The sequence below is a fragment of the Triturus cristatus genome, chromosome 10, assembly GCF_964204655.1.
Source record: "Triturus cristatus chromosome 10, aTriCri1.1, whole genome shotgun sequence".
NCBI lineage: Eukaryota > Metazoa > Chordata > Amphibia > Caudata > Salamandridae > Triturus > Triturus cristatus.
Genome location: NC_140593.1, coordinates 596,306,118 through 596,322,165, shown reverse-complemented (window position 1 = coordinate 596,322,165; position 16,048 = coordinate 596,306,118). Strand labels below are relative to the sequence as shown.

Genomic DNA, 16,048 nt, shown 5'->3' with positions numbered 1-16,048 from the left:
CCAGCTGAGAGCAAAGCTGAACATCTGTTTTTTTCCTGTGAGGCATCTAAAGTTCATATATATAAGTCAGAATTTCCCCAAATGAACGCATTAAGTTGTAAACAGAGAGGCTAACTGCCACATTTCAGGCTTCTCTGTCTAAAGGACATGCAATAACTCAGAGAAAATACATTTATTTATATGAACTTCAGATGCCTTAGATTTTTTTAAAAGAGGCACTTGGCTCTATGCTGAGCCATTAGATATGCCCTTTGACTCTCCTTGGCTTATAGTTTTCAGAAATATCTGAAGTTGGTAGGTTTCTCTGGACCTCAGACTGAAGCTACCCATTTACAAAGAATCATTGTAATTTAAGCCCAAATTCTAGACATTTTCATTGTGCTATTTTTAGATCTTTCCTCTTGTGGCTATGGGATCACGTACAGAAATTGGGTGCTATTATTGCTGATAAAATGTGGCAAGCTGAATGGTATTACTTGTTTGGATCGTCACCTTCTCTCTGTGCTTTCAGCAAAGCTTAATAATTGGTGCAAAATTTGTTCAAGAGAATGTAGTGGGATCCATGGAAGAGACAGCACCCTGGACCTCCCCGTGTGTCTAGTTTTTAGAATTGTCTGAGGTTGATAGGTTTCCTTGGCTGCTGATTGACCCCATTCAAAAACAGCAGCTACCCATATCCTAAGTATTGATGTAATTCAAATTAAAATTCTTCATCATTCTAAGATGCATTTTTAGCCCTTTCATGAACCACACAATAAGCCTACCGATACAAGAGGTTTTGTTTTATCTGGAGAAGCCTGGGTTTGCTGGATAATAGGATTTGTGTAATTCCTTGTAAACTCCAGAACTTTCCCTCACAGAAATGATAGGAAATTATTGGATTTCACCAAAAAAATAAACATTTCCAGGGCCATTGTCGGTAGAATACAGTGGGATTCATGGAACCCACACCACTCGGGAATTCTCCCAGTGTTTACTATTCACAAGTCAAAATAATGGTGCCTTCCAGCATGAAAATTGAGAGAAAACTTGTTATTTTTATCTATGTGTTGACATCTTTGTAGGGCATTCTGGGTGAGAAAACATTACTAGATCTATGCCATAGCAAGATGGATTCCGTCAGATCATTAGTTTAAAGAAAATGCCTGGATATGGTAGTTGTCCCTCAGTACTAGAGGAACCCAGGACCTAAACACCGCAGCTACCTCTAACCAAGAGTACATGTAATTCAATGCAGTATACTACATGAATATCGAATTTTAAACATCATGCTACCAAAATACCATAGCCAGAACACAGAAAAACAATCTATCGGGACGCGAAGGAATAGCTTTATTATACTTATCTCCACATATATGTACCTTGATCAATGTATATATAATTTCATGGTGCGCACCTGCGGAGATAAGAATATTGAATCCATACGTATTTGCACACACTTACCTCCACTGTATTTAGTAGTTGATAGTTAGACTTGTATATTTATGTGGCACAATATTTCTGGGGTTGGTATGCTGACATAAAACCATTCCAACAAAGGAACCAAATTCCCATTATGTGAGACACCATTATAGGAATCAAAGTAAAAAATATACATATATAATTTCAAAAACATAATTTTTTCAAGGACTGGATCTAGTGCGTCATCAAAATAAATCTTATGGAGACAGTATGCTTATGTGATCTTGTTATTTTTATATTATGCTTTTTCCAATTGTTCCTTTGTTCTTTCTGTATTTAATGGATGTCTGATTGTCTTTAATGCAATATTTGCTCATAATGGTGGAAGGGTGAGGTTATCAAAATGGTTATATGAATATTATCTGCATAATTATGTTATATGATGCTTTTTGTAATAAATAGCAATATCATACAAGCATATTCTTTCAATAGGATATGCTTATTACAAGCAGACACTTGTTGTAGTATGTGGTGTCCTTCTTCATGTGTCCTAGTTTAAATTAATCAATGTAATCATAACCAGAGTACAATAATTTAAATCTAGCTAGTGAGTGCAGACACTGTTGTTTTGTTCTGAAAACTAACCCATCTTCTTTAAACACTGAAATAGCTGCATTGGTGATTAACACATGTTTTTGTATGTTTTACAATATATAATTATTATTGTGTCCTTCCTTTTAAAATCTATCCTTTCACTCATAGGTAAATCTTTGTTTAAAACAGTTTAATGATGGTGAATAATGTTTGGTATTCAGGAGTAAAAAATTTACTTTTCAATTATCTTTTTCACAAAAAAGTGAAGAAGGTGAATAGTGTCTGTTGATGTCTCCCTATAGTTTAAAGACTGACCTTTTTATAGATTGCTTTGCTGGTGATCTGAAAATCAGGATGAGAGCAGGTCTGCCATCAGAAGAAATCCAAAATTCAAGAGAATGAAAAAATGTCTGTGGATTACAAAAAAATATTTCTGATGTATGCTATTCTCTTGAAATATGTGTTCTATATGTGCATTTCTATGAATATTTAGCTGATTTTAATATCCGTTATCCAGTCTTGATTGTGAAATTCCTAATATTTTGAGTAGATGTTCTGTACACAGTTCACTCTGTATAACTCCTGCCATAAATGCCATTCTTAGAACTCTTTATGATTATGAGTGTGCTGCTTCAAATTCCTCAATGTGTTCTGCATATCACGTATTTGTTATATTTCCCTAGTTGCCATACTTACAGGGGTTCCCCCACTGAGAGAGAATAGACTGGAATCCACTATGGAGTTGTTATGTAAAACTAAACACTGGTGCAATCAACACTCCAACAGTGGGTTCAATGTTTCCTCACACATTATAATGGCCAGACGAGTGGGGCGGGTCGGCCCCAAATCTAAACAGATTGATGGCGACTGCATTGTCATTAATTTTGACAGTGCAGATATTGCTGGGCAGTTATTCAGGAATGGTCCCAAGGGGGGCCAGGGGGTATTAGGGCGTTGCCACTGGGTTTTTTCTACCCACCCCGCAAGGGGGTTCAGTCACTGGGTGGTACTTCCCAGGGACATTAGCCCCATTTGGACAGTTGAAATTGCCCCACTCACCGTTCAAACACCAGTGAGGAGATTTGTCCTGCCACGCCTCACCGGAGTTTAGCAAGTGACCCGAGGCTGCCAATTGGGCTTCTAGAGAGGACCGCAGAAGAAAATAGTTTATTTTGTCAAAATAGATTCCTAACCTTGTCCTCTTTAGATGAAAATGATTGACTGGTATCGTCTGGCTGTCATCAGAGTAACATCTGTGAATACATTAAAGGGCAGGGTCTAGAGGACACCAACATTCCTAACTGCAATATTGTCAGTTGGAATATTGCGGGTCTGAGAAGCAAAAAAGAGGATCCCTGGTGGCTAAACTTGTTAAAAGAGCACGATATAGTTGGGCTACAGGAGACCTGGGACATGGACAACAGTTTTTGGGTGGATGGGTACAAATCTTATTGTGTCCCTGCACAACCATTCCAGTCAGGCAGAGCAAGAGGGGGCCTTTTAATGCTTTTTTCACTCAAACTGTCAGGGTCCCATAAGATGGTGGATGGGGGTTCTCACAATTGTCTGGCAATTGAATTCACTGCTCTCAATTTGTTCAAAGTGTTGTTTGTCAATTTTTGTAATTCAGGTGAAAGTAGCTTTTTAAACAAACATTTACTTAAACTGAAAGTTTTTTAGGAAATGCATCGATCGAAGCAAACCACGTATTATTCAATAATAATTATGGGAAATTTTAATATTCACGTTTGTGATTTGAACTGTCAGGGAAAATAATTTTTAGGGCTGGCAAATCTGCCAATGCCACATTTTGAGCATTAACAACATGGGGAATGTTTGGATGAGCTCTTGGCTGCTGTAGATCTTTTTGAACCAAGCTCCATTGACATTGAGGAGAGGATTCCCACTTTTAAAGCACAGGGGAGGGACACTATTATAGATTTTATTTCCTCTATTCTTCTACCTCAAGTAACTTCTTATAATTCCAAGTGCTCTCATTTTAGCGACCATAATCCAGAAATCCTTGTGTTGGACAGAGGCTGTGGCCCAAAGGTGAAATCAGAAAAGCTAGGGGGTGAAACCTGCCTGAAAACAACTGATCAAGGACGGAGGCTAAAATGGGCCAAAGTACTCCCGGGCCTTTTTTTCCAGGACCTTTGTGAGAAGGCTGGGGATATGATTGTAACCTGTCTCGATAACTCCAAACAGGGGCCGGGGGTCCTTTTAGCCTTCGAAGGCATCTATGCGCAGGTAGCGTCAGACCTCAGCCTACCAACAAGATTCAGGCACACCATATGAGCGAAATGGTTTGACAGTAACTGCTCTGAAGCACATTGAAAATTGATAGAAGAACTGAAAAGGACACCACGAGACCGAGACTACATAGCTAGGTTATGAAAGGAGTACAAGCTTGCCCTATTTATACAAAAAAAAGGAAATCAAAGAAGAAGCCTGGAGTGCTCTACTATTAGTAGAGGTTATAAAAGATAGCTCCAGCTTCTGGGCCATTGTTAACAAACCTTTTTTCACCGGGGCAAGAAATGCCCAATGGCTTTTTGATTTTTAAGCCATATATGAGGTCACTGATAGCCTGGAAGCACCACAATAGTTTTTAATGAAAGTGAAGTAGAATCGGCGAATATACAAACGACCAGTAATAAGGCCCCCGGCCCTGATGGTGTTCCAGCGGATTTATATAAACGAAATCCATCCTTCTGGGCTAAAATCCTGACAAATGTTCTCAATGTGTCAAGTTGTCAGGGTTTCCCATCATCGTGGGCATCTTCTATCATCATTCTTGTTTTTAAAAAGGGCCAGAGAGGGGACCCACGCTGCTACGGGCCGATTTCACTAATAGATTCCTCGGTTAAAGTTTTAGAGAGAGTGATTTTAACTAAGTTAATGGATTGGTTGGGAGAAAATGAGGTTATAACTAATTTTCAATATGGTTTTAGAAGTGGTAGGGCACTTTGGATCAATGTCTAAATGTATGTCTATTAGCAGGGAAATACACTATAGCTAAAGAGGGTACACTACAGCTGGCATTTATGGATCTTTCGTCTGCTTTCGACCTGGTAAATAGATCCAAGCTCTGGCATATCCTGCTAGACATGGGCATCGATCCAAATTTAGTCTATTTCCTGGCTGACCTACACAGGGATCTCACCGCAAGGGTGAGGGTCAACCAAGATGGAAAATGCACTAGACACTTTGCATCTGGTAGAGGCGTTCACCAAGGTTGTATTCTAGCACCACTACTTTTTACCTTATATATTAATAATCTAGGCAAGTTTTTAGAAACAGCTAGTCTGGACATACCCCAGGTAGGGGACTGGTCCATTCCTGTGCTCCTATACGCGGACGATGCCGTCTTATTAGCCCACACAGCTGTACGGCTCCATAGGCTTTTAGACTCCTTTGGGGCCTATATGAAATCTTTGGATCTAGTGGTTAACATAGCCAAATCACACATAATGACCATGGGCCGGAAACATTAAAAACTAAAAACATTCCTTTGCGAAGGTGCTGAACTGACTAGGGTGACATCCTTTACCTATCTAGGAGTACTTTTTGATGAAAGGGGTTCCTGGGTTCCACAACAGAAAGTAAAAATAAATGCGATGGTAAGGTCGACGGCCGCTGTGAATGGATTTGCACAGCGACTGGGGGCTAAACCAATAGAGGGCATGCTCAATATTTACAGGTCCAAATGTTTAGCCATTGCACTGTATGGCTCGGCCATTTGCGGTTACATGTCAATGGGGGGAATACAGACAGCTGAAAATAAATTCCTACGCACCCTCTTGCCTGTCCCCAATCCACTCCTACTTTTGTAATTCATTAAGAGTTAGGTGTTGGTTATGTGGCAGACAGGTTGAGGATGGCCCTGGCGCTCTGTTGGCTTAGAACTTGGCTCAACCCCCAATTAACTCTGAATCATAAGATTATTAGGGATTGTGTCACCCTGGACCGAGTTAACAATATTAATTGGCTAAATTATGTTAAGAACATTTTAACTAATCTTGGACGTTCAGACCTATTTGATTTCCCTGATAAAATAAGAAAAGATGACTTGGTGTGGGTAAAAATACACTTTCTGAATCTGAAGTCGGTAGAGCGGGAAGAGATCGAGTTAATGAAACCATCTGCTAAAGCCAATTTATTGTTTAAAACCTCTCCCGAGATTGAACCTTACAGGATGATTGTCACGAAGCTGTTCCACCACATGCTTTTAACCAGATTTTGTTTTAACTTAATTCACTTTTACCTGGGTAATTCGCAATGCTGGAGTACGACGTGTGATTTAGGTCCCTGTACCTGTGACAATTTTTTGATTCAGGATACAATGCATTTTACTATGTTTTGTGACCATTATCGTAATATATATAGTAGGTTCCTAGTTCCGATTTTAAAGGAGAAAGGTTTTATACAGGTAAAACCCGCTTTACTGTACTTACAGCTGCATAATGACCCATGGGTGATTTTTAACATCGCATGCTTTTTTGTTGCTGATGTGAGACTTAGGAAAATAAGGCACCCGATGTTATCTTAAGAGTATTCGCAAAGCTCATGGTATTAATCTTTTTATACTTGCCTTTTTAATACTAAATTATTTTATCGCAATGATGCACTGTTTTAATTGTTTTATCTACAGCCAAGATTTTTATGTAGCCTCATGAACTTTGATTTATAGCCTTCCTTATTGTTTTTTGTCGCCCTTATTTTTGATGATTCGGTTATGACTTTTTATTGTGTGTTGCATGTGGTTTATGTATCATTTTGTGATTAAGTATGGTACTTTTATGTTTTTTATTTACCGAATAAAGTGGTTTGATTGATTGGTCACTTATTAGTTGATGGTAAATGCATTTGTTAACACTGTAACCTCAAAACTGCATTCTTGGACTTGCTCTCAGTCTTTAAGGTTCTACAGTTGAGATACATTTCATGCAGGGGGTCGATTCACCAAGCTTTTTTCATGAGTATTTGTGAATTCAGGATTTTCAGGAGTACTTCAAGAGAAAGTCACATTTGAACATAGAAAGATGGAGCAATGTCTCATTCTGCACCTGCTGAACAGTAAATTTAGCATTGCAAAGCAGGGCTTCATCTGCCTGGTCTTCATGGGCCTCTCCTGAGCCTTCAACAATGTGGTGGGGTCTAAACTTTGGGAAATATGACTAACGTGGGGGTTGAGGAGAACTTTGTGCAGTTTTTGAAAGCCCTGCGTTATGATCTTGCCACCTTAGTTAGGTTTGTCCCTTTAGGAGAGAGGACAGATCGTTTTAAGATAGGGAGAGTGGTACACCAGGTGTATATCTTATCTCCACTGTGTTTCTCTTATATATCAATGGCCTAGGCTCATCTCTGTCTGATAAATTCTCTGATGCCCCCTTCACTGGTAGGAAAAAGGTACCCGCCCTTTTATATGTGGATGATGCAGTCTTACTCTTGAGTCCACCAGAAATGTGTTAGTTCTGGTTATCTTTTCAATCTAGTCAAACATATAGGCAAACAACCAGTGAACTCATTGCTGGAAGTATATAGAAGAAAGTGTCTCCCTATTTTAATGTATGGGTCAGGTATCTGAAGCTATATTAACCCATATCCCTTCCAGGGAGAACAAAATAGAGTGTTACAGAGACTACTGGACACTCCTCGGGCGTGTTCTACCTTTACCTTGCGCCAGTATTGTGGGGTGGATTACATGGAAGATTCCATTAGTTTGGCCCCCCTTCTTCTTTGGTGCTCGATATGGACTAACTCACACCTCCTTTAATAGGGAAATAGCCAAAGACTGTCTGTCCTGTGACAGATCCTTTTAATATCCCCTAGTTTAATTATATTCATTATATGACTTAGGTAACCCGCATTTATTTCACAAGCCTGGGACCCTGACTGAACATGATATGGCTCGGGGAAAAATCTCTTTCAGGCAGAATAAACATAATTTCAGAGAGGCCCATGAGTTTACCAACACTTCTGTTAGGGAGTATGCCTCCCTATGCAGCACGCCTGGTCAAGAACCATACTTGGAGGGAGTGGATGACCACTCGTGGGATAGAATGTCACTAACACACTTTAGACTGGGCTTTGTCCGATGTCACTTGGGCTTTACTTTGGGCCAGTCCAACCCTTCTAAAATCTTGCTGTGCCTATGCAATAAATCCTCACCCCAGAGTCAGCTTCGTTTTATTTTTATCTGTAAATTTTATCTTGATTTTAGTAAACGGTTTTTACTTCCAATTATTAGGAAACAGGTCATTAGAAGCTCAGAGATGGTCTTGAAATATTTGTAACTGTTGATTCCCTGTCTAATTATATTAACGTATGTTGTTTTTTAAAGTGTGTGGTCAAAAGAAGGAATTTAATGCTGTTTTAATCACGGTGGTCTATTTAACCTTAAAATAAATTATCTCATTTTAGACCCTTTCATTATTGCATCTATTATCATCCTGTGAGTATTGTTTCCCTTTTCATTTTTGGCACTTTACTCAATCGTTTCATTACTGGTAATGGGAAACCCAAAAAGTGGGACGACTGAACATTTTTCTTTTGTGATATATTGATGACCCTCCTATGCTCTGATTTTTGTTGCATTAGTACGTTTCTGTCTGTGAGGTTTCTTTTTCCTTTCATGCATTGTTCCGTCCTGAGATGTTTTCATATAGTGTCTACTTTTTTGTGATGTACTTTTATGGTTACTCTGAAAACTGAAATAAGATTTGACTTGACCTCTCACTAGGGTTTCTTGGTCCAACTTACATCATATCATTTTAAAGTTGCATTTTACAAGGTAGAGCTGGTGGCGCAATGGACTAATGCATTCACTCTAGAGGTATGTTTTTTTTGGCTGAAGTTTGAAAGTTCGAATCCTCAAACTATCATTTCATTTTTTGGAGGTTGATAAAAAAAAGTACTTGCATTGGATGACAAAATATATATGTGTTACTCATCATCACGATGCTCTTCATTTTTCACCTGATAGCACAGAGGGAAAAATAAAGAAAAGGCAATTTTAAATTACTGAACTAACAATGATCAGTATTTCGGGATTGTCGCTGAATAATTATCAGTAAATATCATATAATATTGAACACATTGTCAATTATTTTATGATGGCATTAAAAAATCTTAGGGAAAAAAGGATGCTTCATGGTGTGAATGTGTCCTTTGCAAAAACATTCTATGTGTTCCTGAACCACAGCATCTTTTGGGGGTGGCTGTTTAGAGGACTGAAACAAACTATAGGACACCGTTTATTTTATATCTACATATGCAAATCCTCATCAATAAACTAGAATCGCAGGATTAACATAGATTCGGTTTTATTGCCAGGTAAGAAATTCATATATAATATAGTGAATACATAGGATTACAAAGAAACATTCTTTAAAAAAACCAAACAGAAATAAAAACTGTATTGTAGAAGGAAGTAGTATTGGAATCAGACCCTCTGTAGTTGTTAACAAGGAGAAACACAGGTTTACTTACAGAACATACATTTACTAAAGTATTTCACATAAAGTAAGCCCAGGTTCCCATGAAACCTGCTTAGAGCTGAACGGTTTAGCAGAGCATTAGGAAATATATGCTTCCTAGAAACATTTCAGAAAAGGTCAAATTAAGTCAAACAACCAGCTGTGATGCTAACAGAGGTAACATGAATACACTTTATGATTACTTTTCCAACCGGTGTGACATCTGCAAGCCATGGTTCTAATACGTTGCCTCTATTTTGGAGAAATAGTAACCAACATCAAATAACATGGAGTATTCAATGTAAGAATAGTTTAGTGATGTACTGTGGGGGACTGGTTCACAAAAGCAAAGATGAGTAATCAGCCCTCAAAACTGTCCAACCCCCCTTTCAGTAAAAGTACAAAGAGGACACATTCTTTTCTACTTGTACTAGTTGGATTTGATATAATCCCTGAATAGTCCCATTTTTATTTTAGACATTTTGGAGCCAGTTAAACAGTGTATTTAAGAGTATGTGGAGTAGTACTTCAGGATTACTACTTTATGTACTCATAAACGCTTTTGTGAATCAGACTCTTTACATTTGAGAATACCATGTCCACATTGTTCAAGAAATACACATGCTCTTGTTCCTTGCAGCAGAAACAAGAGACATCTTACAGACTCAAAGATCTATGACTATTTTCACAAATCAATCTTAAGTGGCCCAAAGTTTGTTTTATGCAGCAATCACCTAATTACATAGTTTCAAATCTCATACCCAAGATGTATATTCTCAAAGCTACGTGAAATTCTGTAGCAGTGCACATGAGTTACTGTTTGGGAAGGCCATACTCAGATACATGTTTTGTTTTAGTTATAGTGCTGAGCTGTCCTCAAACACATTTTAACAGATTAAAGAATGTGCACTTAATTTCAAATGCTGCTTCATGCAACTCTAGAGCTCCATGTTGTTGCCAGTTGTGACCTTCAATTCTGGGTAGTGTCCATGGATCTAACTCTCCTATCAAGCCAATGGTGCATGTTGATCTGACTAATATAGAACTGATGGCATGGAACGAACCATACCCGGTCTGTCTAATTTTGGTCAGGAAAATCACATCTTTGGTTAAAAACAAGGCCGTGGACGAAAAAATGCAGATTTGTGGTTGTAGAGTCTGCCTAATGTGCCCCCAAAAATAAAGTGGGCAATCAACCTTCACATGTTTATGTGGGTTTTGATTTTGCAATTTCTGGTACAGGATTAGGCGACTGCGTGGAAAAATCTACGGATAGCATCATGGTCATCGCCTGCAGGATGGAGAGCCCCACCCACTCAGCTGCTTCTAGTTTGAGCGCACCTATACTGTCCCATATCAGATCCTCCCACTTTAGCATCCCTTCCAAGAGCAAAGGAAGGGCCAAGCTCTGCTCCGAAAACCAAGGGCATTTTGTGATACTACAGTAGTTACCAGAGAAGTCCTCAATAAAAGTGCTAGTGACCCTCTACAAATCAAGATATAATTTTATTTATTTGCTTATTGGTTGAAGTTTTGATAAAAACTGTGTCATATAGTACAGGAAATCCTAGTATAATTAGGCCAAAGAGTAAAAAAACAGGTTTCTAGTGTCTATTGTCAGGGAGGGGAACATCACAGGACCAGCTGATGTGAAATACGGTCAAAAGATGTCCACAAGAAACAGACTGAGTCAAAATTCTTCTATAACTTATAACCTAAGAGCATAACTTGGCATTCTTAAAATGGTGCGCTCTATTTCATGTGCCACATGAATTCATACCTAATATATTACATTACTTTAACATCATGTCATTAAAACACTTTTAATATTATTAGGGATATGTACTAAAATCAGCACACTTGGCTACCTGGGATACCCTTGAATTTCGAGTGCAAGAATATCCTGACATGCTAACATCCTGGACAGAATATTGAGTGACACAATATCAAAAGCTAAGTGCAAAGGGGGAGGTATAACATGATTATAATTAACTCCACCTCTATGTACCTTGCCAATACATATATTTTCACGGTACAAATATGTGGAGTTAAGTATAGAACATTTATACATCCTTCCCTTGAGAAATGTTATTGTTTGATATTCTGTCCACAATATTAGTGCCTCACGACATCCTGGACTCACTATTCAGGAGCCACGCCACTTTTGAACGATTCTTATATTTGCTCGCCTTTTTTAGTTAGAAATACTTATGTTGTAATAACTAACAACAGACCCAAAACATATGATAATTCAGTTGCAGCATTGAACAGGTTTCTCAATTTGTAGAGGTTAAGGTGTTTCCAGTTAGGAACAAGAGTAACAGCAGGCTTTTGTAAACCTTACTCAGTGCACACATCTGAAGTACAGCAATTTCCCTCAAATTACAAAAGGGGGGAGTGACTAATAATATTAATGAGTTGATACACGTAGAAATCTTAGGAACACTTAATTGCAATAATGGTAAAGATAAAATATTAGGATTTGTTTTCTTTTACTTGTGGTACGCTATAACAGAACACGTGGAAGTTTCGTGGAAAGTACTTAAGTTAGAGTCTAGGAATAAAAAAACAGATGTTATCATAAAAATACCTTTAGGTAAGAGAACGTTTACAAGACAGCTTGCTTAACAAAAGGGACCATTTGCAAAATAACACCTGCAAGTCCAAATGCATAACATCCTATGCTAGGTAATAATTTGTAAGTCGAAAAAGACACATTTTGGTGGGGGAGGTGGGTTAGTGCATATTAATTTTGGTGAGGGGCCAACTGGTTCAGCAACTATGAGACAGGTAGCACGTGGACTGAAGCAATAGTCCAGTCTACCAACATAATGCATGTTGCAGTCTAGTGACCACCAACCTTACACTGCCAGACTGCAGGGGATGTTGCAAGGTGAACACATCTCATACACTTTCTACAACTAATATTGTGATTGAGCACTATCTCAGTAGGGCAAAGCTGCAATAGATACTCCATGGATTTAAACAGATGAACTGATAATAAAAGTTTTTCATCTGGTTTGATACTTGCAGGCCCAAGCCACAGCCACAGAAGATATAACTATCCACCAACTGGAATCGTATCTGTATAAAGTAGCCTCAACTTTGGGATGAAACAGTGATATAATAATTGAAGCTGTTTCTATATCTAGGGCAGGTCACAGTGGTCACGTTTGAGATGAAATCAGATGAAGGCCAACTTTTAACATGGAATCAGAGTCACTGCGCCTTGTTCGGATCGTTGTGGATTGTACATTTCTTTTTTAACTTTTTGAAGGTTTCAACGTATATAAAAAAATACACTTGTCTAGTATTAAGCCCTTTACCATGCCATAGTGGCATCCCAAATAAAAAATGGCAGTTCTAAAAGTGACCACTCCTATAAAGTACACTACAAGTGGATTGGTCTCTTGTTGCTAAATATGTGTTATTATCACCCATCTTGATGGTGCTAATGTGATCAATTTTAAAAAAGGGATGAAAATTTGAGTCACCAGGCTGGGATTTTCACTTGTGGTCTTTAGGTTGGTCCCACACATCGGCCTAAAGCACTTTAAAATTTTAAGCTAGTAAGCTAACTCTCCTCTTTTCTGATTTGTGTGCACCTCCACATTCTGAATCTACTTTCTCCTTCATGCTTAAAGTCCTTCGAGCACGGCTCTCAAGTAAAGGGCTTGTGGAATCATGAATACTTTCATTGTACAAGACTATCTGTAGGACATCAGTGCAAACATTAAAACTTTAGACATTGTCAACTGACGTGTTCTCTATTGGACGCCCTTTATTGAAAAGATATACAAATAGCCATCAGGTATAAAGTAACTTTCTATTCTCACAACAGCCCTAACAATATGTGTGCCATTCCATTGACGATGTTCAAATATTTTAAAGAAAGTGTGTGATTTGTCCAGTGGCAGTTCTTGAGTCCCCGACTGGTATGTACTATCGAAGAAGGCCTTAATATTCCACACTTGAGCTTCCCTCTATCTTGGCCTCAACTCCTCTCTCCATTTATTCCTTTTCTCCAGCCAGACTTGATCACCCCAGCGCCATTCATTACAAGTCTTCCTTGTTTTTGCGGCTTTTCGAGTTTACCACAACACAAGCTAGACATGAAGAGGTACCTTTGCAGGCACAACTCCTGCCCTCGAGGAGAAGCGTATGGTTTTACCACAAATATCATCAATGAACACATGAACATATGTAACGTTGCATCCATTCAGAGTCGTACGGTTCCGAGAAAGTATGTTGTGCCATATAAAAATCCTCATTCACTAATAAAAGTTTATGAAGTAAGCTATAGGAGCACAGGTTTTACTTTTAAAACAAGACTGTCATTGAACAATAGAAACACATTAAAGGCACCGCCCACATTTTGGATTTCCAGACCAAAGCAGCTGAAGTTATGTGAAACATTTACTGAATAAAAGCCATGACAGATTGTTGTGAGCTTTTTATATAAATGCCTGCATAAAAAACAGATGTTCTGAAAGGAAGGGAGAGATCACATGAAACTGCCTTCCCCCAGTGTCCCATTCATTTGACATGTCTTCTTTGAGAGGTTTAGAAACATTGTTTATAAAAGTTTGCCTTTACTGCGAGTCTCTGAACATTTTACAAGCTTGAAAGATCCAAGTTCCTTTTTCTGTAACAGTCTTCATAGGATTCAAAAGGAATTGACTTGTTCTGCTGCCTCCTGACGTGATGGTAACAAGAGGAATGATTGTCAGGGAACAAACCAAGATATCTGCCATGGACTTCTCACAGGAAAAAGTGGCATGAATTCATATAATCCTCTTTTTTTTTTTTTACAAAAATACTGACCAGAGAAATGTACTTACAAAGTATCTAGTCCTTCCCCCTACTAGGGACAGAGTCACGAACGCAGTTGGCAAATTTCGATACTCTCCATGATTGTGCTACTTCTTTTTCACCAAATTTATTTTTAGTACAAAAAATAGTCACCAGGGTTTTCTTTCAGTGTGAAATATAAAGAGAGTCCCTAAATTAAACCTTCAGTGTATTGCTGAATGCTACCAACTCAGTCCAACTTCCAATTAACTGCATACCAGGTGTACATCAGTGGAAGTTTTGTTTTGTTCGTGTTTGCTCTTTGATACCTTTTGTGTTGTGAAGGGATAGTGGATTCTCTCTCTCTTTCTTCAGACTGTCACCTCTGTCTTGCTGTTAGTTACAAAATACGGCTGGGGGGGCAAGAAATGTTGATTCCGCGCGGGCATTTGATCACTTGACGGCTCTGGTGGGCAGTGCTTCTTATTTGCATAGGCCTGTCGTCGGAGGGAGTGCTCATTGTGCTCCCAGCTTTTCAAATCACTGCTGTACGCCAGAGGATGACTGTGTGGGTTGGTTATTTTAGGCTTCTGGCCATTTTGTTTCAGGGTTCCAGTGTCAGGACTATAAGATCTGTCTTGTTCTACCCGGACTGGGTGGAGAGGAAGACTTCCTTTGGCTGCCAGTTCCGCAAGGTGTCTGCGTTTGGAGTAGAAGTCCTCATTGCCCTTTTCAGCTGCCAAGAATGACAAAAACAACAATTTTATATTAATAAAAGAGAAAAAGGACATTTATACTAATGTTTCGTTCTCCAAATCAACATCATGACACAGTTTGTAGGCGAAAACAATATTGTAAACATTGCTTTAGTACAATGCAATTTCATGTAAGCTATTAAATAAATTGCAATCAACTTCAATATCTTTGTTTAAATTTATACACACACCCTTTATGTGAAATTTGTTAAATCGAACCACAGGTTTGACACAGTTATTCAAGGTAGTTTTCCTGGAAATACCCTTGAAGAAAGAAGTACAAACAGATGCCCTATAGTCTACCCTAATCTAGTGATTGTGTGAAATGACAGAACTACTATCACACCTGCAAGCCTTGTTACAAATAACTTATAAAAATAAATAAATACCTTTGAAGTAATCTTACGGAAGTGTCCATTCTAAAAAACTGTGAGGACTAACGTTGGAACCCTTGTAGTACAGAAGGAATACATTGCCTAAGAATGCCATGAGGAACAATGCCCTTTAAGATACCATGCCATCTTGAAAACATCCATCACCTTGGTGTTTTGGTCAGTTCTAAGAAGCATTTCTTAGATGCTTGGCTTCTTTTGAAGTGCAGAGTTGAAGTTGTAGACATTTTAGAAAAATTGGGATTTCCCTAACAACACCAAAACATTGCCTGAAAAACACAATGTCCTCAACGTCAAAGAGGTGGGCTGTAGGATTTGAGTCTGTGGTCAGCAGGAACCCAGGAAAACCTACCATCTCTGGGCATTTCTGAAAATTAGAGTCCCAGGGGAATGAAAAGTGGTGTAACTTGTGCAGCAAGTGCCCTAGAATAATTTCCTACTCAGAACGTCCTGAAATTATCAAAGTGTGAGTAAAAAACTCAATTCCCTTGCAGATATGTCACAGAACACTCAGGAATGTCTAGTTAAGGGAAAATGTCTAGTCATCTACCATTGTCACTATTGGACAAGGGCCTCTCTGCATGGTGACCTCAACCATTTTGCCCTGACTCCCTTCATTTGCTGAACCCATTTT

General features: G+C 38.6%; 1 protein-coding gene across 3 annotated transcripts in view; it reads right to left on the bottom strand.

Moving 5' to 3' along the window:
* Nucleotides 1-9,317: 9,317 nt before the first annotated feature.
* SHISA9 (shisa family member 9) overlaps nt 9,318-16,048 on the bottom strand; it is a 1,213,953-nt gene continuing 1,207,222 nt past the window's right edge. For all 3 annotated transcript variants that reach the window (XM_085632113.1, XM_085632111.1, XM_085632112.1), the window contains one exon: nt 9,318-15,003. In XM_085632113.1, coding sequence (XP_085488239.1) covers nt 14,639-15,003 — 365 coding nt within the window. In that variant the 3' untranslated portion in view covers nt 9,318-14,638. The remainder of the gene's footprint in view (nt 15,004-16,048) is intronic.